This window comes from Mirounga leonina, unplaced genomic scaffold (assembly GCF_011800145.1).
Source record: "Mirounga leonina isolate KUSES-001 unplaced genomic scaffold, KU_Mleo_1.0 Mir_128, whole genome shotgun sequence".
NCBI lineage: Eukaryota > Metazoa > Chordata > Mammalia > Carnivora > Phocidae > Mirounga > Mirounga leonina.
In genome coordinates this window covers 339,519-365,197 of record NW_023270320.1, presented here as the reverse complement: position 1 = coordinate 365,197, position 25,679 = coordinate 339,519, and the positions used below count along the sequence as shown (strand labels likewise).

Below are 25,679 nucleotides of genomic sequence, written 5' to 3'. Positions count from 1 at the left end.
ATATTCCATTGTATATATATACCACCTCTTCTTTATCCATTCATCAGTCAGTGGACAGTTGGGCTACTTCTATAATGTGGCTACTGTAAATAATTCTGGTATAAATGTTGGTGTTCATGTATCTCTTTGAATTAGCATTTTGGTATCCTTCAGATAAATACCAGTAGTGCAATTGTTGGATCACAGGGTAGTTCTATTTTTAACTTTTTGAGGAACCTCCATACTCTTTTCTACAATGGCTGCACCAGTTTGCATTTCCACCAGCAGTGCAAGAGGGTTCCCCTTTCTCCACATCTTTACATCCTCGCCAACACCTGTTGTTTCCTGTGTTGTTGATTTCAGCTATTCTGACTAGTATGAGGTGGTATCTCATTGTAGTTTTGATTTGTATTTCCCTAATGATGAATGATGTGAGCATCTTTTCATGTGTCTGTTGGCCATCAGTTTGTCTTCTTTGGAAAAATGTCTATTCATGTCTTCTGTCCATTTTTCAGTTGGGTTATTCTTTTATTGGGTGTTGAGTTTTATAAGTTCTTTACATATTTTGGATACTAAGCCGTCATCAGATATGTCATTTGCAAGTATCTTCTCCCATTCCATAGGGTTCCTCTTAGTTTTATTGATTGTTTCCTTTGCTGTGTGAACATTTTTATTTTGATGTAGTTCGAATAGTTTATTTTTGCTTTTGTTTCCCTTGCCTCTGAGACGTATCTAGAAAAATGTTGCTATGGCCGATGTCAGAGAAGTTACTGCTTGTACCCTCTTCAAGCATTTTTATGATTTCAAGTCTCACATTTCAGTCTTTAATCTATTTTGAGGTTTTTTTTATGTATGGTATAAGAAAGTGGTCCAGTTTCATTCTTCTGCATGTAGGTGTCCAGTTTTCCCAACATCATCTGTTGAAGACTGTCTTCAGTTAACAAAACTAAAAGGTAACCTATGGAATAGGAGAAGATATTTGTAAATGGCTTAACTGATAAAGGGTTAATATCTAAAATATATAAAGAACTTACAAAACTCAAAACCCAAGAAACAAATAATCCAGTTTAAAAATGGGTGGAAGACATAAGTTGACATTTTTCCAAAGAAGACATACAGATAGCCAGCAGATACGAAAAGATGCTTAACCTCATTCATCATCAGGGAAATGCAACTCAAAACCACAATGTAATGATTACCTTGTCAGAATAGTTAAAATTAACAACACAGGAAACAACAGCTCTTGGTGAGGATGTGGAGAAAGGGGAACCCTCTTGCACTGTCGGTGGGAATGCAAACTGGTGCAGCCACTCCAGAAAACAGTATCAGTGTTCCTCAAAAAGTTAAAAATAGAACTACTCTATCACCCAGCAATCTCAGTACTTGGTATTTACCCAAAAGATACAAAAATACTAATTGAAAAGGTTACATGCACACATAATGCAGGATTATCTGCAATAGCCAAATTATGGAAACAGCCCAAGTGTCCATGACTGATGATTGGATAAAAAAGATGTGGTATATAAATATATGTGTGTGTGTGTGCACGCACGCACACGTGTGTGTGGTGGAATATTACTCAACCATAATAAAGAATGAAATCTTGCCATTTGCAATGATGTGGATGGAGCTAGAGATTATTATGCTAAGCGAAATAAGTCAGTCAGAAAAAGACAAATACCATATGATTTCACTCATGTGGAATCGAAGAAATAAAACAAATCAACCAAAGGGGAAGAAAAGACAGAGGGAGGAAAACCAAGAAGCAGACTCTTAACTGTAGAAAACAAACTGATGGTTTACCAGAAGGGGAAGTGGATTGGGAGATGGGTTAAATAAGTGATGGGATTAAGGAGTGCACTTATGATGAATACTAGGCAATGTATGGAAGTGCTGAATCACTGTATTGTATACTTCAAACTAATATTGCACTTTATGTGAACTAACTGGAATTTAAATAAAAACTTTTGCAAAAATTCTCACCAAAATACTAGCCAAGAGGATCCAACAGTACATTAAAAGGATTATTCACCACGACCAAGTGGGATTTATCCCTGGGCTGCAAGGTTGGTTCAACATCCACAAATCAATCAACGTGATACAATACATTAACAAAAGAAAGAACAAGAATCATATGATCCTCTCAATAGATGCAGAAAAAGCATTTGACAAAGTACAGCATCCTTTCTTGATCAAAGCTCTTCAGAGTATAGGGATAGAGGGTACATACCTCAATACCATAAAAGCCATCTATGAAAACCTACAGCAAATATCATTCTAAATGGGGAAAAACTGAGACCTTTCCCCCTAAGGTCAGGAACACTGCATGGATGTCCACTATCACCACTGCTATTCAACATAGTATTGGAAGTCCTAGCCACAGCAATCAGACAACAAAGAAATCAAAGGCATCCAAATCGGCAAAGAAGAAGTCAAACTCTCACTTTTTGCAGATGATATGATACTTTATGTGGAAAACCCAAAAGACTCCACCCCAAAACTGCTAGAACTCATACAGGAATTCAGTCAAGTGGCAGGATATAAAATCAATGCACAGAAGTCAATGGCATTCTATACACCAACAACAAGACAGAAGAAAGAGAAATTAAGGAGTCGATCCCATTTACAATTGCACCCCAAACCATAAGATACCTAGGCATAAATCTAACCAAAGAGGCAAAGGATCTGTACTAAGAAAACTATAAAATACTCATGAAAGAAATTGAGGAAGACACAAAGAAATGGAAAAACGTTCCATGCTCATGGATTGGAAGAACCAATATTGTGAAGATGTCAATGCTACCTAGAGCAATCTACACATTCAATGCAATCCCCATCAAAATACCATCCACTTTTTTCATAGAAATGGAACAAATAATGCTAAGATTTGTATGGAACCAGAAAAGACCCCGAATAGCCAGAGGAATGTTGGAAAAGCAAAGCAAAGCTGGCAGCATCACAATTCCGGACTTCCAGCTCTATTACAAAGCTGTCATCATCAAGACAGTATGGTACTGGCACAAAAACAGACACATAGATCAATGGAACAGAATAGAGAGCCCAGAAATGGACCCTCAACTTTATGTCAATTCATCTTTGACAAAGCAGGAAAGAATGTCCAATGGAAAATGACAGTCTCTTCAACAAATGGTGTTGGGAAAATTGGATAGCCACATGCAGAAGAATGAAACTGGACCATTTCCTTACACCACACACAAAAGTAGACTCCAAATGGTTGAAAGACCTCAATGTGAGAGAGGAGTCCATCAAAATCCTAAAGGAGAACACAGGCAGCAACCCCTTCGACCTCAGCCGCAGCACCCTTCAACCTCAGCTGCAGCAACTTCTTCCTAGAAACACCGCCAAAGGCAAGGGAAACAAGGGCAAAAATGAACTATTGGTACTTCATCAACATAAAAAGCTTTTGCAAAGCAAAGGAAACAGTCAACAAAACCAAAAGACAACCGACAGAATGGGAGAAGATATTTGCAAATGACATATCAGATAAAGGGCTAGTCTCCAAAATCTATAAAGAACTTATCAACCTCAACACCCAAAGAACAAAGAATCCAATCAAGAAATGGGCAGAAGACATGAACAGACATTTTTCCAAAGAAGACATCCAAATGGCCAACAAACACATGAAAAAGAACTCAATATCGCTCGGCATCAGGGAAATCCAAATCAAACCTCAATGAGATACCCCCTCACACCAGTCAGAATGGCTAAAATTAACAAGTCAGGAAACGGCAGATATTGGTGGGGATGCGGAGAAAGGGGAACCCTCCTACACTGTTGGTGGGAATGCAAGCTGGTGCAGCCACTCTGGAAAACAGTATGGAGGTTCCTCAAAAAGTTGAAAATAGAGCTACCGTACGATCCAGCAATTGCACTACTGGGTATTTACCCCAAAGATACAAAAGTAGGGATCCGAAAGGGTACATGCACCCTGATGTTTATAGCAGCAATGTCCACAATAGCCAAACTGTGGAAAGAGCCGAGATGTCCATCGACAGATGAATGGATAAAGAAGATGTCGTATATATATATACAATGGAATATTATGCAGCCATCAAAAGGAATGAGATCTTGCCATTTGCAACAACGTGGATGGAACTGGAGGGTATTATGCTGAGTGAAATAAGTCAAACAGAGAAAGACATGTATCATATGACCTCACTGATACGAGGAATTCTTAATCTCAGTAAACAAACTGAGGTTTGCTGGAGTGGGTGGTGGGGTGGGAGGGATGGGGTGACTGGGTGATAGACACTGGGGAGGGTATGTGCTCTGGTAAGTGCTGTGAATTGTGCAAGACTGTTGAATCTCAGATCTGTACCTCTGAAACAAATAATGCAATATATGTTAAGGAAAAAAAAAAGAAGATAGGAGGGGAAGAATGAAGGGGGGGAAATCGGAGGGGTAGACGAACCATGAGAGATGATGGACTCTGAAAAACAAACTAAGGGTTCTAGAGGGGAGGGGGGTAGGAGGATGGGTTAGCCTGGTGATGGGTATTGAGGAGGGCACGTTCTGCATGGAGCACTGGGTGTTATGCACAAACAATGAATCATGGAACACTACATCTAAAGCTAATGATGTAATGTATGGGGATTAACATAACAATAAAATAATAATAATAAAAAAAAACTTTTTGAAAAGACTATCTTTTTCCCATTGTATATTCCTTCCTCCCTTGTTGAAGATTAATTGACCATGTAGTTATGGGTTCATTTCTGGGTCTTCTATACTGTTCTGTTGATCTCTGCATCTGTATTATGCCAGTACCCTAATGTTTTGACTATTACAGATTTGTAATATAACTTAACATCTAGAATTGTGATACCTCCACTTTTGTATTTTTCAAGATTGCTTTGGCTATTCGAGGTCTTTCGTGGTTCTATACAAATTTTAGGATTCTAGTTCTGTGAAAAATGCTGTTGTATTTTGATAGGGATTACATCAAATCTGTAGATTGCTGTGGGTAGTTTAGACATTTTCAATATTTGTTCTTTCAATCCATGAGCATGGAATGTCTTTCTGTATCTTGACATTGTCTTAAATCTCTTTCATCAGTATTTTGTAGTTTTCAGAGTACAGTTCTTTCATCTCTTTAGTTATATTTATTCCTAGGTATCTTACTGTTTTTGACGCAGTTGTTAATGGGATTTTTTCTTGAGTTTTCTTTTTGCTTCTTTATTATTATAGTATAGGAATTCAACAGATTTCTATACATTGATTTTGTATCCTGCAATGTTACTGAATTCATTTAGAAGTTCTAGTGATTTTTAGGTGGAGTCTTTAGGATTTTCTATTTTTGTATCTGGTCATATGCAAATACTGAAAGTTTTACTTCTTCCTTACCAATTTGGATGCATTTTATTTCGTTATGTTGTCTAATTGCTATGGCTAAGACTTACAGTACTATGTTGAATAAAAGTGGTAAGAGTGGACATCCTTGTCTTGTTCCTCACCTGAGTGGAACGGTTCACCGTTTTTCCCCATTGAGTATGATATTGGATGTGGGTTTTTCATATAAAGCCTTTATTATGTTGAAGTATGTTCTGTCTAGACCTACTTCACAGAGAATGTTTATCATGAATGGATGTAGTACTTTGTCAGATGCTTTTTCTATATCCATTGAAATGTGGTTTTTATCCTTTCTGTATTGCTGTGATATCCGTTTGGTTGTTTTGGAAATACTGAACCACCTTGCATCCTGGGAATAAATCCCACTTGATCATGGTGTATGTTTTTTTTTTAAATTTTGAGAGAGAGAGAGAGAGAGTATGCATGCATGTGGGTGTGGGGCAGAGGGAGAGAATCTTCATGCAGACTCCCCCTAAGCATGGACCGCCCCCCACCAATGCAAGGCTCAGTCTCATGACCCATGTAACACCTGAGCCAAACCAAGAATCAGACACTTAAACAACTGAGCCACAACCCCTGGTGTGTAATATTTTTAATGTTTTGTTGGATTTGGTTTGCTAAGATTTTTTGAGGAGTTTTGCATCTATATTCATGAGAGAGATTGGCTTGTAGATCTCTTTTTTTTTTGTGGTGTCTTGGCAAGCAGTCTTGAGAAAGAAGAACAAACCTGGAGGCATCATAAGTCCTGACTTTAAACTATACTACAAATCTATAAATCAACACAGTATGGTACTGACATAAAAAAAAAAAAAAAACCAGACACACAGATCAGTGGAACAGAATAGAGAACCCAGAAATAAACTCACGGAAATTTGTTCAGTTGATTTTTGACAAGGCAGCCAAGAATAGATAATGGGGAAAAGACTGTCCCCTCAATAAGTGGTTTTAGGAAAACTGAATATCCACATGGAAAAGAATGAAAATGGACCTCTTATTTTCTCCTTTACACAAAAATCAACTCCAGTTGGATTAAATCTTTTAATATAAGCCCTGAAACCATAAAACTCCTAGAAGAAAACATAAAGAGTAAGCTCCTAGACAGTGGTCTTGACAATACATTTTTAAATTTAGGAACAAGAACAAAAATTAGTGGGACTACATCAAACTAAAAAGCTCTACACAATGAAGGAAACCATTAACAAAATAAAAAGGCAACCTACTAAATGGGACGAGACATTTACCCTGTTGGTGTAAATGTTAACTGGTACAGTGACTATGGCGTTTGGCACTGAGGCTCCTCAAAAAATTAAAAACAGAACTACCTGGTGCACCTGGGTGGCTCAGTTGGTTAAGCATCTGCCTTCAGCTCAGGTCATGATCCAGGGTCCTGGGATTGAGCCCCACGTCAGGCTCCCTGCTCAGAGGGGAGTCTTTTTCTCCCTCTTCCTCTGTCCCCACCTCTCTCTCGTGTGTGTGTGTGCACTCTCTCAAATAAATAAAATCTTTTTTAAAAAGGTAGAACTACCAGTAGTCCCACTTCTGAATATATAGACAAAGGAAACAAAATAATTATCTGAAGGAATAACCTGTACTCTCATGTTTATAGCAGAATGGTTTACAATAGCCAAAGTATGGAAAAAACCGAAGTGTCTGTCTACAGATGAATGGATAAAGAAGATGAGGTATATATACATGATGGAATATTATGCAGCCTCTAAAAAAGAATGAACTCTTGTCATAGGCAGCAAACATGAATGAATCTGGAGAGCATTATGCTAACTGAATTAAGTTAGATATCAAAAGATAAATACTACACAGTATCACTTGTGGTATTGTGACATATGGGATTTTTTTTTTAAGTTGAATTTATAGCAATGGAGAGTATAAAAGTCATTTTCAGGCATTGAGGTGTGGGGGAAGTAGGGAACAGCTGGTAAAAGTATGTAATAAGTTAAAAGTATGGTTATAAGTTATAAGATGGATGAGATCTGAGGAAATAATATATAACATGGTGACTACAGTTAATAACACTGTGTTGAATAATTGAAAGTTTCTGAGAGTAGAACTTAAATGTTTTCACACAAAAAATATTTGTATATACATATATATAAATATGTAAAGTGATGGGTGTGTTAACGCAATGAAGTGACTTTTTTCATGATATATATGTATATTAAATCCTCATACTGTATACTTTAAATATCTCACATTAAATTGTCAATTAAAAAAACTAATAAAGCAACATAGAAGAGGAAATGTAATCCATATAATAACAAATTGTAATTTTTCAGGATTTTTGCAGTATCCAGAAGGTATTTCCTGAACATCAATAGTGACCATTAATTTTAAATAAATTAATAAATAACTAAACCTCTTACATTGCATAAATCAGTTATTCCAGAGGGAGAGGAAGATGGCAGCAGAGTAGGAGGACCCTAGACTAATGTTGTTCCATGAACACAAACTAGGTAACTATCAAATCCTAAATAACCCAGAAATTGACATGAAGACTGACAGAACAAACTCCACAACTAAAGGAAGAGAAGACATTGAATATGGTAAGGAGTGCAGAGAAGTGATTTGGGGGAGAAACAGATGCGAGGTACTACAGAGGGGAGAGAAGTGTGGCTGTAGAGAAGGATAAAAGAGGAGCACACAGGGGAACACACAAGGAGAACATTTCCTCAAAGCCATTGGTTTGGAAGACGAGGGGCTGGATTTTATGTGTTCTTGCCGTCAGAGGGGCTTAGAGCCTGGAGTTTTAAAGGTCAGCAGGCTTGCCTGGCATAGAGACCAGAAGGCACTGTGCTGCTCCTGAAGAGAAGGCAGGCAAAGCAGAGGGAACTAGACATCATTAATGCTAAGCAAAATAAGTCAGTCAGGGAAAGACAAATACCATATGATTTCACTCATATGTGGAATTTAAGAAACAAAACAAATTAATAAAGGGACAAAAAAAGAAACAAACCAAGAAAGTCTCTTAAGTGTAGAGAACAAACTGATGGTTACTAGAAGGGAGGTGGATGGGCAGATGGGTTAAAGAGGTGATGGGGATAAAGGAATGCACTTGTTGTGATGAGCACCAGGTGATGAATGGAAGTGTTTTTAAATCACTATGTTGTACAAACTATTACACTGTATGTTCACTAACTGGAATATAACTGGAATATAAAAACTTTAAAAAATGTATTAAAAAAATCAGTTGTTCTTCAGTTAAGTTGGGAGCAGGGAGACAAATGGATAAGCAAAATAAATATGGTATACCACAAAATGAAATAGTACTTAGCAATAAAAGGAAACAAACTATTGATTTGCACAATATGGATGAATCTTAAATATAATTTGCTGAGTAAAAGAAACCAGTTTTATGCCATTTTGAAAAAGGGAAATCTGTAGGGATGGAGGACATCAGTAGTTTTCAAGAATTGGTAGGGGAGAGGAATTAACTAAAAGAGGGACGCAGGAGGCAATTTTCTATATACAGTGAACACATCTAGTACCTAGATTTGGTTTCTAAATACCGTTGTCCAGCAAGAAGAACTGAACTTCTTGGAGACATTTCTTCCAGGGTCGAGATAAGGAAAATTTAAGATGAGCTTAGAAGCATCTTCTTGTGGTACCTAAAAGAAATGCTTGAAAAACAAAAAAGGAAAAAGAGGGAGGCATGTTCAAAGGAGACAGAAGCCTCCTTGATAGAACTCCTAGTGGCCAAAGCTGAAAAAAATGGAGCAATAAATTTAATAATGATAGTGTTTTATTATAATGCAAAAGAATAAGATTATATCCATGTGTCCACACTTACAGAAGAATTCCAATTACTAATGTAGAACAAATGAGGGAAATAAAAAAACACCATTAGAGCAGCACAATAATAATTGTCATAGGCAGGATCCACTGAAGAATGCTCATATTAGTGTTCTGAAGTTTAAGGAGAAACAGGCTATTTTCATAGTCACAAATTTTCCCCAAAACATTTGCAAAAGAAAATTGTAACATTACAGAATAGAAACTTGTCAGACAGCACCTTAACCAAGTAATCAAGGTTAATACCACTAGTCATAAAACATATATACCCTCATCTGATGCACTGAGAGGGTGCATCAGTATGATATCCTTCCCAAAAATGTACAACCTCAATCTAATCAAACAAACCTAAATTGGGGATATTCTATAACATAACTACCAGTTCTAATACTCTTCAAAATGTCAAGGTCATGAAAGACAAGGAAGGAGTGAGGTTCTGTTGGTGACTGGAGAAAACTAAGAAATCATAACAACTACATGCACTGTGGGATCATGGATAGGATCCTGGAACAGAAAAAAAAATTAATGAAAAAATTGGTAAAGTCTGAATAAAGTCTTAAGTTTAATTCATAGCAATAGCATTATTGCTTTCTTCATTTTGAAATTTTTACTATGGTTATGTACGTTGTTAACATTAGGGGGAAGTGGGTAATAGGCAGATGGGAATGTATGTACTATCTTTACAAATCTAAAATCTCAAAATTAAAAATTAAGTATAGATATCTAAGGGCCCAGTGTTGTTTTTATATATCTCACAATAATCAAATAGCAGTGGAGAAAAAAAGACTATTTTAATTTGATCACCAAATAAACACTTTCGATAATTATTAATTTTCTCGTTTCTTTTAAATATATTTTGGGAAAAAATAATAAATAAATATATTTTGGTTGTGGTTATTTGGAAGTTTTAATAAAAATATTCACTAATCAATATCTAATAAGCAATTAAACCAGAGGTGATTGAGGAAATTGAACAGGTGAACTAAGACAAATGCTCTTAATTTGGTGCTGTGTTTTTTAGCAGTATATCAGAGTTTATTAATTTTCTTGTTCTCTTCATTCCTCTTTATTAATTGAATGTAACCATCTATTTTCTGCCTCCTTCATACTTAATGTACATTAGAATCTCAGAGTTAAATTTGCCCTCCTTGAAGGATCAGAGGTTTTTTTTTTAAGATTTTTTATTTATTTGGGGTCAAGGGGAGAGCAGAACAGGGGGGAAGAGCAGAGGGAGAGAGAGAAACAGGCTTCCTGCTGAGCAAGGAGCCAGATGTGGGTCTCAATCTCAGGACCTTGAGATCATGACCTGAGGCCAAGGCAGACGCTTAACCAACTGAGCCACTCAGGCACCCCGGAACAGAGATTTTAAAAAAGATTGGCCAATTACAGGTTTTCTCAGTGGCTGTTAGGGTGGGGCAACTTTTATGGCAGTTGAGAAAGTAGTCGCTATAAGATGCCAAAGCACTGTGGATGACACCACCATCCTACCTCATTAATAGCTTTACCAGGGGTTTCAGTATAAGAGAATTACCTGTTATTTGGCAGCTATAGTTCAGTATTATTCATTGGACTGAATCTATAATTATTTGTTGTATTCTGTATACTTGGCAATGTGCTAAACCATGTAGAAATCAAAAATCAAAATCAAAATCGTGATCTCTACCAAAGAATCCCCACTCTTTTGAAAGAGGACAGACATGAAGGCACTGTAGTGGGTAGAAAGAGCAAAGGCTTTAGTGATTTTGCAGTCATATCCTTACTATCTCTTTCTTTGATTACTAGATCTGTGGCCTTGGGCATTTATTTAAACTCTCTGAGTTTGTTTCCTTATCTCTAATATGGGATACTAATGTCAGTCTTAGAAAATCGTTATGATCATTAATACCTGGCACATAGACACATAGTAAATGATACCTGTTATTACAGTTTTTGTTATCAAGACTGATAGACTACTGGAAAACATGGTAGTTTATTACACGAAATAACTTTGTTCATTGAATATTATGTTAGGTGCTCAATCTGTGTTTTCTCCCTTTAGAGATGATGAAGAGAAAAAAAAATCTCCATCCGAAGGTACTGATGAGAAGGCTAATGGAACACATCCAAAGACCATCAGTCGGATTGGGAGCACTACCAACCCATTCTTAGATATTCCTCATGACCCAAATGCTGCTGTGTACAAAAGTGGATTCTTGGCTCGGAAGATCCATGCAGATATGGATGGAAAGAAGAGTAAGCACAATTTGTTGTCATTGTCTGTTTCGTTTATTTCATCTTGAGGCCCAAAATGTAAAGTGAATTTATTTGAAGTAAAGTCAAGGATGAAGAAAAATTATATTAGGTTTATCTAGAGAAGTATTTAACTGAAGTTTGATGAAGCCTCTAACCCTAAGTCAGAAATCCATTGTGGCACCTGCTCTTCTCCAAGTAGAATTATAGAGCTTCAGAAATGGAAGACGTCATACAGATTATTCATTTCCAACCTTTTATTCATTTATTTACTCTTGCCTTCAACAAATAATTCTGGGTACTTAACTATGTACTAGACATCAAAAATGTAGCAGCAGATGGGATGGGCAAGGTCCCTGTCTTCATGGAGTTTACATCTCTGGTGGTTGAGGGGAAGAGTGAATTTATAACACAGCATAATCAATAATGTAAGATCCCACAGACAAGGAAGGGAAAGAATGGCAGTCTGCACACATTTGAAGGGATTGCCCTTTATGGAAGATGGATAGGTGTTTCGTAGGCAAGCATGGTATAATTAGTACTGGAAAATTAAAGGAGTCCATCTGACGGTTCTGTGAAGTATAAGACATCGTTATCTACTGACAGGTAATAGTGTTTGAGATTTGAAAGAAATGAAGTATGTTTTATGCTTAGAATAACCAATGCAAAAAGTGAAATAGCAATTTGATATAGTTGAACAGGCTAAGGTAAGCTAGTATGTATGCTCAGAATTAGTGGGTTAAACCTTTAGGGTGTTCCTACCTACCTACAGACACAAATATGCACTGCTTGGATGGATAGTACCACTACTTCTATCTGTGGCTGGGTACTTTGTTAGCACATTCTGTTGGGTTACAATCAAGAGAAATATTGTAATAGAGTGGCTTTGACACTGACTTACGATGCTGAGTATATTTCTCAGTTTTTCCAAGTTCCTTAGGAGTACCTCTACCATATATCCTGTACACTCTATATACTAGCCTATTAGACTACTAAATTTTCTCAAAGAGAATTGTTTCAGGACTCTTGTAGTGGCAAGTGACAGCAAGTCTAACTGGCTTAGGAAAAAAAAGGCAAGGACACATTTAAAATGAAGAATGTTGCCAGGACCCTTTGTCCATTTCTGTCTCTGCATTATATTGCATGTCAACTTTACTCTTTGAAACAGGTCTCTTCTACATGGCTGGATATATGATTATTAGCAGCATTTTAGAGCAAGTGTTCAATTTTGTCAACAAAAAGTGTTCTCCTTCTTTCCTGATTTTGAATTTACTATATTCTGGGTACAACCCTGACTTGTATGACTGAGAGATGGAATACTGTAATTGTCAGCACTCACTTGGTTGAAATGCAAAGAGGGAAAGTTCCCTCAAGAATGAATAAGATACAGTTCTCATAGAAAAGGGGTTCTTTTTGGTGGACAAAGCACTAGATATTCATCTCTTTGTTGCCAGCATACACACACACCCTTTCTCCAGCCAATTCAAGCAAAGCTTTTGGTAAACATAGTACCATTTTTCATTTATAACCACAGATATACTTATCTCTGTCCCACATGTCATGCCTAAGAGTGGCTCCCATCTCCAAGGTTTAAATTTGCTGGTCAGTGTCCATTTTCCCTAGGTAAGGATGTAAATTCACTCTATAGGCTAAATGAAAAATACAGAAATATCTGACATACTTTATATAAAGTACTAAAAGCAAAGAGCAGTATAACTGCAGTTGAAAATACCAATTCAGGAAAGGCAAAAAAGGAAGCAAAACAGCAATCATTGGTTCGGTGTATTTTACTACATTCTGCAAAGTTAACCTACTTGAGCATCTTTTCATTGATTCACTTCCTTAGCAATGGATTGACATAATTGATTAACTAATTTCAAAGAGTCCCCAGATTCATCCTACCAGTGAAATTTTCTTTCTGTCTTGTTTTCCTGGGACACTTCTAAGGATTATTGGAGAGAATTCCCTTGCTGGAAGCTCTGCTCCCTTAGCAGCCCACTGTATATGAGTATAGGTACAAAACCTGGGAGTTCCTTAGTAGTTGAGCCATCATAGACCTTCTATATCATGCTAGATTTTCCTGCCAATATAACCTCCTTTAAAGCCTTAGTTAACTCCTTTGAGAACTTCAGATTCATTAGGGCAGTTTTAAGTGTCATGGGACTTTTATCTTTTTAGCAACTTAAGAATTTCTGCCTAGGTGAGGCGCTCCCCCCAAAGACCAGCACAGGCCCCTGTGCACATCATGTCCCTAAAGCCTAGAGTGTTAAAAGTCAGCAGGTTTGGCTGGGATACAGCTCAGAAGGCACTATACTGTTCCTGGAGAGAAGTCAGACAAACAACCCAGAGGCAGACTATAGAAACAGCAATCTGAAAAACACCTGAAACAAACAGTGGGGAGATTATTCATTCTTCTTGGCTTGCCTCCCTGAGAGGCAAGCATGCACAGATACTCCTCTCCAGGAACAGAGGAACTGGCTAGGGCCATTTCCTCCGTCACCCCACAGCATAAACACAGAGCCACCTGCAGTAAGCAGCACAGTGCCCACACTGGCTGTCTAACCTGCTTATACCAAGCCTCACATCCCTGCAATCTGGTAATACTGCCCTTCTCAGTGAAGCTTGCCTCAATCCCAGTGCCACAGGCCCTTTCCACAGAAGACCAGCAGAAGCCCCTGCCCACACCACAGCTGCTGACCAGAGTTCTGCATGGCTTCAGTTCAAGTGGAACTTTCAGGTCTCATTTAACACACAGACCAAAGTGAACCTAGTTAAAACATGCCACATTCTAGCCAAAGACCAAATACTTCCCACTGCAGGCAAGGAGAGCCCCTACAGAAACTGGCCCGAAGGATACAGCAGCCAAAACACAGTAGCAGAGGGCATGCAGCACACACCAGAGACACTATCTGAAGTACCAGGCCCTGCCTATATGATCTCTTCTTCATAAAGCCATGACTATCAGGAGCAGGAAACATACAGGCTTTTCTAACACAGAGAAGAAGAGAGACTTAAACAAAATGCCCGAGATCTAAGCAGAACAGATACAAGTAATATGACTGATGGGGAATCCAAAGCAACAGTCATAAGGATACTAGCTAGCTTGAGAAAAGAAGACCAGGGAGACGCTTACCACAGAGATAAAAGAGTAAAAAAACAGTCAGAAATGAAAAATTCAGTAACTGAGATTCGAAACAACAAATGCAACGACCAAACAATGATGCAACGAACCCAAGGATGGAAGAAGCAGAGGCACAAAAAAGCAACAAACAAAATAAAATAATGAAACATAAGCTGAACAAAAGAGAGAAAGAATTTTGCAATATGAGAATATACTCAGGGAATTCAGTGACTCCATCAAATGTAATAACATTCATATAGGTGTACTAGAAGAAGAGCACAGAGAAAAGAAGACAGGGAATTTATTTCAGAAAATAATATGTGAAGATTTCCCTAATCTGGGAAGAAACAGGCATCCATAACTGGGAAGCACCAAGAAATCCCATTAAAATTAACAAAAGCTGGGGTGCCTGGGTGGCTCACTCAATTAAGCATCTGACTCTTACATCTCAGGTCATGATCTCAGGGTCATGAGATTGAGCCCTGTGTTGTGCTACGTGCTCAGCAGGGAATCTGCTTAGAGATTCTCTCTCCCTCTTCCTCTAATCCTCCCCCACACTCTCTCTCTCAAATAAATAAATCTTTTTAAAAATCAACAAAAGCTGGCCAAGAACATGACATTGTAATTAAATTTTGTAAAATACACTGATAAAGACAAAAGTCCTAAAAGCAGCAAGACAAAAACAAGTCCCTAACTTACAAGGAAGACCCACAAGGCTAGCTTCAGATCTCTCAACACAAATTTGGCAAACTAAGAGGGAGTGGCATGATAAATTCATAGTACTGAATGGGAAAAATCTGCAGCCAAGAATACTCTTATCTAACAAGGAATAGAAGGAAAGATGAAGAGTTTCCCAAAGAAAAGCTAAAGGAGTTCGTGGCCATTAAACCAGCCCTACAAGAAATATTAAAGGGGACTCTGAGTGGAAAAGAAAGACCAAAGTGACAAAGACAAGAATGTAATAGAGAAAATCTCCCAAAATAACAAAACAAGTAATAAAATGGCACTAAATACATATCTATCAATAATTACTCTAAATGTGGGGTGCCTGGGTGGCTCAGTCATTAAGCATCTGCCTTCGGCTCAGGTCATGATCCCAGGGCCTGGGATCAAGCCCTGCATCAGGCTCCCTGCTCCTCGGGAAGCCGGCTTCTCCCTCTCCCACTCCCCCTGCTTGTGTTCCCCCCCTCGCTGTGTCTCTCTCTGTCAAATAAATAAATAAAATCTTTAAAAAAAAAATTACTCTAAATGTAAATGAACTAAACACTCCGATCAGATACACGGTGTCAGAATGTATTAAAAAAAGAAGACCCATTTATATGCTGCCTACAAGAAATTCATTTTAGACCTAAAGACACCTGTGCATTGAAATTGATGGAATGGAGATATACTTATCATGCAACTGGACATCAGAGTAAAGCCAGATTAGTAATACTTCTATCTGACAAACTAGACTTTAAACCAAACACTATGAGATGAAGGGCATTATATCATAATAAAGGGGACAATCTAAAAGTAAGATCTAATAATTGGAAGTATTTATACACACAATGTGGAAGCACCCAAATACATAAAACAATAACAAACATGAAGGAATTCATTAATAATAATAGAATAAGAGTAGGGGACTTTATCACCCCACTTACATCAACGGACAGATCATCTAAGCAGAAAATCGACAAGGAAACAATAACTTTGAATGACACACTGGACCAGATGAACTTCACAGATATATTCAGAATATTTCATCCTAAAGCAGCAGAACTCACTTTAATGCAGGTTCTTTTTGAGTGCACATGGAACATTGTCCAGAATAGATCATATACTAGGTCACAAATCAGGCCACAAAAAGTACAAAAAGATTGAAATCATGCCATGCATCTTTTCTGACCAGAGTGCTATGAAACTTAAAGTCAACCACAAATATTATATATATGTGTGTATATATGTAATATATATATATACACCACAAATACATGGTGGTTAAATGACATGCTACTAAACAATGAATGGGTTAGCCAGGAAGTCAAAGAAGAAATAGAAGCCAGACTTATCAAAAAGAAAAGAGAAAGGAATCAAATAAAATCAAAAGAGGAGACAAAAAATAACCACCAATACCACAGAAATAAAATTATAAGAAATATTATTGGGTGCCTGGGTGGCTCAGTCATTAAGTGTCTGTCTTCAGCTCAGGTCATAATCCCAGGGTCCTGGGATTGAGCCCCGCATTGGGCTCCCTGCTCAGTGGGAAGCCTGCTTCTCCCTCTCCCACTCCCCCTGCTTGTGTTCCCTCTCTCACTGTGTCTCTCTCTGCAAATAAATAAATAAAATCTTAAAAAGAAAAAATATTATGAAAAACTATATGCCCACATATTGGACAACCTGAAAGAAATTGATGTATTCCTAGAAACATGTGAACCACCAAAACTGAAACAGGAAGAAATAGAAAACTTGAAGAGACCAATAACTAGCAAAGAAATTGAATTAGTCCAGGGCTAGGTGACTTCATGGGTCAATTCTATCAAACATTTAAGTGACAGTGATTACCTATTCTTTTCAAACTATTTCAAAAAATAGAAGAGGTAGGAAAACTTCCACATTCATTCTGTGGGGCCACAATTACCCTGAATTCAAAAATAAAGACTCCACTAAAAGAGAGAACTAGAGGCCAATATCCCTGATGCTTATGGATGTACAAGTTCTCAATAAAATAGTAGCAAACCAAATCAAACAGTACATTAAAAAAATAATTCATCACTATCAAGTGGGATTTATGCTTGGCCTGTAAGGGTGGTTCAATATTAGTAAATAAATCAAAATAATACACCACAAAGAAAGGACAAGAACCATATGATCCTTTCAATAGATGAAGAAAAAGCATTTGAAAAAAACTATATAACATCCATTCATGATGAAAAAAAAAAGTCCTCAACAAAGTAGGGTTAGAGGGAACATCCCTCAACATATAATAAAGGCCATATATGGAAAAACCCACAACTAATATTCTCTTCAATGGGGAAGACCTAGGAGCTTTTCCTCTATGGTCAGGAACAACACAGGGATGTCTACTCTCACCATTATTATTTAACATAGTACTGGAAGTCTTAAGCATCAGCAGACAACAGAAAGAAAGAAAAGGCATTCAAACTGGCAAGGAGGAAGCCAAACTTTCACACTTCACAGACATCATGATGCTCTTATGTAGAAAACCCAGCAGACTCCACCAAAAAATTGCTAAAACTCATACATGAATTTAGCAATGTCTCAGGATAAAAAAATCAATGTACAGAAATCTATTGCATTTCTCTATGCCAATAACAAAGAAGCAAAAATCAAGGCATCGATCCCATTTATAATTGCACCAAAACCTGTAAGATACCTAGGACTAAACCTAACCAGAGAGGTACTCTGGAAACTATAGAACACTTATGAAAGAAATTGAAGTTTGAGACCTTTACAACAGGTTACTTTCTTTTCTATTTTCCTAGCATTTGTGCTATAGTCATCTGTTTTCCTTGTCTATAAAACTCATAGTACATTGTGATTATTTTTGCTTTAAGTAGAAATGTAGTTTTTACTTTTACCCACACATTGACTATTTCTGGTATACCAAGTTCCCTTTTTCATTTTCAAATTTCCATTTAGTATCTTTTCTTTTTCTGCTTAATTTCCCTTAATATTTCTTGTAGTAAAGTCCTGCTAGCAAGAAATGTTCTCGTGTTTTATTGGTTTTGAAAAAAATGTACACTGCATCTTAATTTTTGGAATTTTTGATTACTGGTTGTAAAATTATTTGGCAATGTTTTCCTTTTCCTTCAGTAATTTAAAAATGTTCTATTTTTCAATGCCCTGTGTGGTTTCAGACAAAAAGCCTGCTGACATTATTTATTTCTCTGTACCTATCATGGTTTTATTTTTTTCTCTCTGGCTGCTTTCAAGATTTTTCTTTTTCTTTTTGATTTTCAGTGATTTTATTATGAGCTGCCTTAGTGGGGTTTTTCTTTTTGTTTTTCTTGTCTGGTGTTGATTGAAGTTCTTGTATTCATCAGATTATATTTTTCACCAATTATGGAAATCTTTTAGCCATTATTTCTATAGCACCCACCCCTCTTTCTAGGATTCTCCTTTCCTATATATTTGACTACTTGATATTACACAAAAAGTTCATTAAGGCTCTGTTCAATTTTTTTCTAAATCTTTTTTATAATTTCAGAACTTTCTTTATTGCATGTCTTCAGTTTTACCATAGTATTTGTCATTTCACACATAGTATTTTTTTTTTTTTTAATGAGAGAGTGGAGGGAGGGGCAGAGGGAGAGGAGAGGGAATCTTAAGCAAGTGTACGCTCAGCACAAAGCCCAACTCAGGGCTTGTTATCATATCCCTGAGATTCTGTCCTGAGCTGAAAACAAGAGCCACCCAGGCACACCATATATATAGTATTCTTTATTTTTGAAACTGCATCTTGAATCTTTTCTATCCTCCACTTCTCTCATTATCAAGTTTTTAATGTCCTTGAGCATATTTTTCATATTTACAAGAGCTATATTAAGGTCCTTCTCTTTGATTCTTCTCTCCCTGTGATTTCCAGAACTGTTACTTTAATTTTCCTGCTACCTCTAGGTTATAGTTTTCTTTTTCTTTGCATTCCTAGTAATTTTTATTTGAATGCCAGATGTGACATTTTGGGAGACTGGATTTAGTTATATTCCATTAAAGAATGTTGGATTTTATCTTATTGTATAGATAAGTAACTTATGAATTAACTGAATCCTTCAGAGGCTTCCCTTTACTCTTTGTCAAGGTATATCCAAATCAACCTTTATTCTGGAACTTATTTAGCTTCATCCTGGGGACTATTATTAGTGTTTAGCCTCTAACCCTGGTATTACAAAGTGTTTCTCTCTTCTGTTTGATGAAAATACAGACTATTTCTACTCCCACATGAGCTTTTGAAATTGTTCATTCCACTACTGTTTGGTTATTTTTTTCACATGTGACCACATCAGTGCTCTAGCCAAGACCTGGGAATTCCTCTGCAGATCTCCAGAACTATCCTCTTGGGTGGCTTTCCTCCCTTGTTCTCTGATGAACAAATTCTAGCCACCTCAACCTCACAAAAGTCAGCGCAAGTTCCTAACTATAGTTTGGCACCCTCTTTCACTATTGGATCTTAGATACTTCCTTCAAGCAGTTATCTGGGCTTACCTCTTTTGTTCCTTTCTCTTTAGAATCAATTCAAAGCTGCCTAATGTACAACATCTGGAAACTTTCGTTTCATATGTATTGTTCTGCTTTTTACTTGTTATGAAAGGAGAGAAGTTTTTGTAGCAGTTAACCTTTCATGGACATAAGGAGAACTAAACTGGTTACTGATCACTTTTGTTAAGAAATTTTTTCTAGTTGCCTCAGACCTCAAGACTTAATATTTACTGAGCTATGAAAGTGAAATGGAATTCTAATACCAAGGTCCATGAAGAAAAACTGAGAGCTTTTCCTGTATGGTCAGGAACAGGACAGAGATGTCTACTCTCACCACTGTTGAACGTAGTACTGGAAATCTTAAGCATCAGCAATCAGACAACAAGAAGAAATAAAAGGCATCCAAATCGGTAGGGAGGAAGTCAAACTTTCACACTTCGCAGACAACATGATACTCTATGTAGAAAACTGAACAGACTCCACCAAAAAATTGCTAAAACTCATACATGAATTCAGCAAAGTCACAGGATATAAAATCAATGTACAGAAATCTATTACATTTCTCTATGCCAATAATGAAGCAGCAGAAATCAAGGAATCGATCCCATTTATAATTGCACCAAAACCTGTAAGATACCTAGGAATAAACCTAACCAGAGAGGTAAAAGATCTGTACTCTGGAAGCTATAGAACATTTATAAAAAATTGAAGAGGATACAAAGAAACGGAAAAGCATTCCACGCTCATGGATTAGAAGAATAAACATTGTTAAAATGTCTATACTACCCAAAGCACTCTACACATTCAGTGCAATCCCTATCAAAATACCACCAGCATTTTTCACAGAGCTCGAACAAATCCTAAAATCTGTATAGAACCACAAAAGACCCTGAATAGCCAAAGCAATCCTGAAAAAGAAAAGCAAAGCTGGAGCCATCACAATTCTGGACTTCAACCTATGTTACAGCTCTGTAGTGATCACAGCAGTTGGTACTGGCACAAAAACAGACACATCAATCAATGAAACAGAATAGAAAACCCAGAAATGAACCCACAACTATATGGACAACTACTTTTCAATACAGCAGGAATGAATATCCAGTGAGAAAAAAGACATCTCTTCAACAAATGGTGTTGGGAAAACTGGATGGCAACATGCAAAAGAATGAAACTGGACCAGTTTCTTATACCATACCCAAAAATAAATAAAAAATGGATGAAAGACCTAAATATGAGATGGGAAACCATCAAAATCCTAGAGAACACAGGGAGCAACCTCTTTGACCTCGGCCAGAGCAACTTCTTACTACTCATATCTCTGGAGGGAAGGGAATAAAAAGCAAAAATAAACTATTCTGACGTCTTCAATTTAAAAAGCTAATGCACAGCAAAAGAAACAATCAACAAAACTAAAAAACAGCCTGCGGAATGGGAGAAAATATTTGCAAATGCCATATTTGATAAAGGGTTAGTATCCAAAATATATAAAGAACTTGTCAAACTCAACACCTCAAAAACAAATAATCCATTTAAGAAATAGGCAGAAGACATGAATATAGACATTTTTCCAAAGAAGACATCCAGATGACTAACAAAAACATGAAAAGATGCTCAACATCACTCATCATCAGGGAAATACAAATCAAAACCACAATGAAATACCACCTCACACCTGTCAGAATGGCTAAAATGAACAAAACAGGAAACAACAGATCTTGGCACAGATGTGGAGAAAGGGGAACCCTCTTACACTCTGTTGATGGGAATGCAAACTGGTGCAGCCACTGTAGGAAACAGTATGGATGTTCCTCAAAATGTTAAAAATAGAACTACCCTTGTGACGCATCAATTGCACTACTAGGTATTTATCCAAAGGTTACAGAAATACGGATTCAGAGGGGCACCTGCACCCTGATTTATTAGCATTATCAACAACAGCCAAATTATGGAAGGAGCCCAAATATCCATTGACTGATAACTGGATAAAGAAATTGTGGTATAGGTGTTAAGGAGTTAAGGTGTATAGGAGTTAAGATGGCAGAGTAGTAGGGGTACCCTGGTCCTGCCTCTCCCTTGAACACAGCTAGGGTAATATCAAATCATTTTAAACACCGAGGAAATTGATCTGCAGATTAAGAGAACAGTCTGCACAGTTAGAGGGACTCTGAGAATGTGGCATGTACAAGGTGCAGTGATGTGAATTGGAGGAGAGAAAAGCCATGGTGCTGTGAAGGGGAGGAGGGAGCACTTTCCATGGAGGAAGGAGAGTGAGAGAATGAGAGAGGGGGACAGAGAGCAGCATGTTGGTTCACACAGGAAAAACACTTCCCCAAAACCATTGACTGGGGAATCCAGAGGAATGGACTTTTGCAAGTTTTTACAAGCAGGAGAGTTCAAAGTTTGAAATTTTAGAAGACAGTGCCATTCACAGGAGTCCAGTGGGGGGGTGGGCAGCATTTCTCCTGGAGAGGAGGGCGGAGACCTGGGAGCAGAAAGTATTGTGTAGGGATCCCCTGGGTCACACTGGGAGAGAATATTCCCCTTCCTGGGGTACATCTGGAAGAGGGTATATTGCCTCTCCAAGGAAAAAATACCCTCCAGGCACCATTGAGCAGCTGTTCATTAGCAAGGTCCAGAAGTATGCACAGAGGGCAGATAACCTGTTCACAGCTTTTCATTGTGCTTTACCATAAACTCCAAGCACCTGCACTGCCATGCAGCTGCTCTCCTGGGACAGAACAGCACCAGACACAATGTGGTGAGGCTCGGCTCCAGAGGAGGGGAGTGAGTCCACGCCATAGCAGGTCCTTTAAGATTTGGAATTTTGTATCCCATCCAGGCACCAGACATAAAACACAGGAGAACTGTGGCGCTGGATGTGCCCATGGCTCAGGCACAGACAAATTGAGGGCAGGGATCAGCCTGGGACACCAGAAGGGAGGTTGTTCAATTTTCTTTTAGGGCTTTCTGAGCAGTGTCAGCCCGAGCTCCCCTCTTTGGGATGAGAGATCGAGTGATGCCATCTTTCCCTCTCCCAACAGCATGATTGGACCTCAGTGAACAACACAGCACCCCCGGTGGAGTCTTGAGCCACTTACACCAAACCCCACCCCCCTGTGCCCTTGCAGGTGCATCTTTACTACAACAGGTTGGACTATGAGCCAGCGCAGCAGGTGTCTCCCACAAAGGAGTAGCATAAGCCCCCTGCATGCGCCAAGTCTACTGATCATAGAGTGCTCCAAAGTGTCAACTTCAGTTCTGATGGAAGTAGGACCAGGCTTTCTTTTTTCTTTTTCCTTTGGAATCAGGTTTATAGTTTACAGTTTTCTGTTTGTTTGCTTTTCTCTTTTTTAGTATCAGGCTTTTTTTTTTTTCTTTTTTTTCTTTGGAATCAGACTTACTGCTTTTAGTTTGTGTATTTTGGGGGGTTTTGTCCTTTTCTCTCTTTTTGGATCAGGTTTAAAAAAAACAGGCTTGTTGTATCAAACAAATCAAAGCATACCTGGTTAAATGTCTAAACACTCCCCACTACAAGCAAGGAGGAACTCTGAAGAGGACTGACCAATGGGAAAGGGAGCCAAAACACAACAAAGGAGTGCACAGCATACACCAGAAACACTTCCTGAAGTGCCAGGCCCTGGACAGTGTATTACCACTTCTTGATATAGCATTACTCTCAGGAGCAGGGAACATAACAAGCTTTCATAACACATAAAAGACAGAAACCTAGACGAGACAGGATGGAGGAATTCTCCTCAAAAGAAAGATCAAGAAGAAATCACATCCAGGGATTTACTCAAAACAGATATAAGCAATATATCTGAACAAGAATTTAGAACAGCAGGGCGCCTGGGTGGCTCAGTCGTTAAGCGTCTGCCTTCGGCTCAGGTCATGATCCCAGGGTCCTGGGATCGAGTCCCACATCGGGCTCCCTCCTCGGGGGGAGGCCTGCTTCTCCCTCTCCCCCTCCCACTGCTTGTGTTCCTGCTCTCGCTATCTCTGTCTCTGTCAAATAAATAAATAAAATCTTTAAAAAAAAAAAAAAGAATTTAGAACAGCAGTCATAAGAATACTGGCTGGGCTTGAAAGAAGCATAGAAGACATTGGAGCTACCCTTGCTGGAGAGAGAAAAAAAACCTAAAAAGTAGTCAGGCAGAAAGAAAAAATGCTATAATTGAGATGCAAAACTGAATGGATAAAGTCAAAATGAGGATGGAAGAATCAGAGGACACAGTAGGTGATGGAGAAGTTAAAATTATGGAACATAATGAAGATGAAGAAAAGAGGGGAAGAAAACTGTTCGATCACGAAGTTAGGCTTAAGGAACACAGCAACTCCATAATGTGCAATAATATCCATATCCTAGGAGTCCCAGAAGAAAAGCGAGATAAAGGGGCAGAAGGTTTATTTGAACAAATTATAGCTGAGAACATTCCTAATCTGGGGAAAGAAACAGGCATTCAAGTCCAAGAGGCACAGAGAACTCCCCTCAAAATCAACAAAAACAGATAAACACCATGACGTATCATGGTGAAACTTGCAAAATATAAAGATAAAGAGAGAATTCTGAAAGCAGCTAGGGACAAAAAAAAAAAGTCCTTTACCTACAAGGGTAGACATATAAGGTTAGCAGCAGACCTGGCCACTGAGGCTTACAAGGCCAGAAGAGAGGGCAGGAAATATTCAACATGCTAAGTGGGAAAAATATTTAGCCATGAATACTTTATCCAGGGGGTGGCTCGGTTGGTTAAGCGTCTGCCTTTGGCTCAAGTCATGATCTCAAGGTCCTCGGCTCAGCAGGGGAGTCTGCTTCTCCCTCTCCCCCTGCTTGTGCTCTCTCTCTCTCAAATGAATAAAATCTTAAAAAAAAAAAAAAAGAACACTTTATCCAGCAAGGCTGTCATTCAGAATAGAAGGAGAGATAAAGAGTTTCCAAGACAAGCGAAAACTATAGGAGTTAGTGAATTCTAAACCACCTGTGCAAGAAATATTAAAGGGAACCCTTTGAGCAGAAAAGAGAGACCAAAAACAACAAAGACTAGAAAGGAACAGAGACAATCTATAGAAACAGCAACTTGACAGGTAATACAATGGCACTAAATTCATACCTATCAATATTATTCTGAATGTACATGGACTCAATGCTCCAACAAAAGACACAGGGTATCAGAATGGATTAAAAAAAAAAAAAAGACCTATTGATACACTGCTTACACAAGATGGACTTCAGACCCACAGACATCTCCAGATTCAGAGTGAGGGGATGGAGAACCATTTATCATTTATCATTTTAATGGACATCAAAAGAAAGCTGGAATAGCCGTACTTAATATCAGACAAACAACATTTTAAACCAAAGACTGTAATAAGAGATGAAGAAGGACACTGTATCATAATAAAAGGGTCTATCCAACAAGAAGATCTAACAGTTGTAAATATTTATGCCCCTAACTTCAGAGCAGACAAATATATAAATCAACTAATAACAAGGAAAATCATTGATAATAATCCAATGACAGTAGGGGATTTTAATACTCCACTCACAGCAATGGACAAATCATCTAAGCAGAAAATCAACAAGGAAAAAGGGCTTTGAATGACACACTGGACCAGTTGGACTTCACAAATGCTTCAGAGCATTTCATACTAAAGCAGCCGAATACACATTCTTTCCAAGTACACAGGGAACATTCTCCAGAATAGATCACATACTAGGTCACAAATCAGGCCTCAACCAGTACAAAGACATTGAGATTATACCATGAATATTTTCAGACCATAATGCTGTGAAACTTGAAGTCAACCACAAGAAAAATTTGGAAAGACCACAAATACGTGGAGGCTAAAGAATATTCTACTAAAGAATGAATGAGCTAACCAAGAAATTAAAGAAATAAAAAAATACATGGAAGAATAAAAATGAAAACATGACAGTCCCATACCTTTGGCATGCAGCAAAGGTGGTCATAGGAGG

At 37.9% G+C, this 25,679-nt stretch overlaps 1 protein-coding gene and 1 long non-coding RNA gene across 2 annotated transcripts in view; one reads left to right on the top strand and one right to left on the bottom strand.

The window, feature by feature from the left end:
- PSD3 (pleckstrin and Sec7 domain containing 3) overlaps positions 1-25,679 on the top strand; it is a 522,661-nt gene that overhangs the window by 349,873 nt on the left and 147,109 nt on the right. The window contains exon 12 of the mRNA XM_035003894.1: positions 11,192-11,385. Coding sequence (XP_034859785.1) covers positions 11,192-11,385 — 194 coding nt within the window. The remainder of the gene's footprint in view (positions 1-11,191; positions 11,386-25,679) is intronic.
- LOC118009899 overlaps positions 8,530-25,679 on the bottom strand; it is a 43,594-nt gene continuing 26,444 nt past the window's right edge. Inside the window, exon 3 of the long non-coding RNA XR_004679054.1 lies at positions 8,530-8,981. This is a non-coding gene — a long non-coding RNA (uncharacterized LOC118009899). The remainder of the gene's footprint in view (positions 8,982-25,679) is intronic.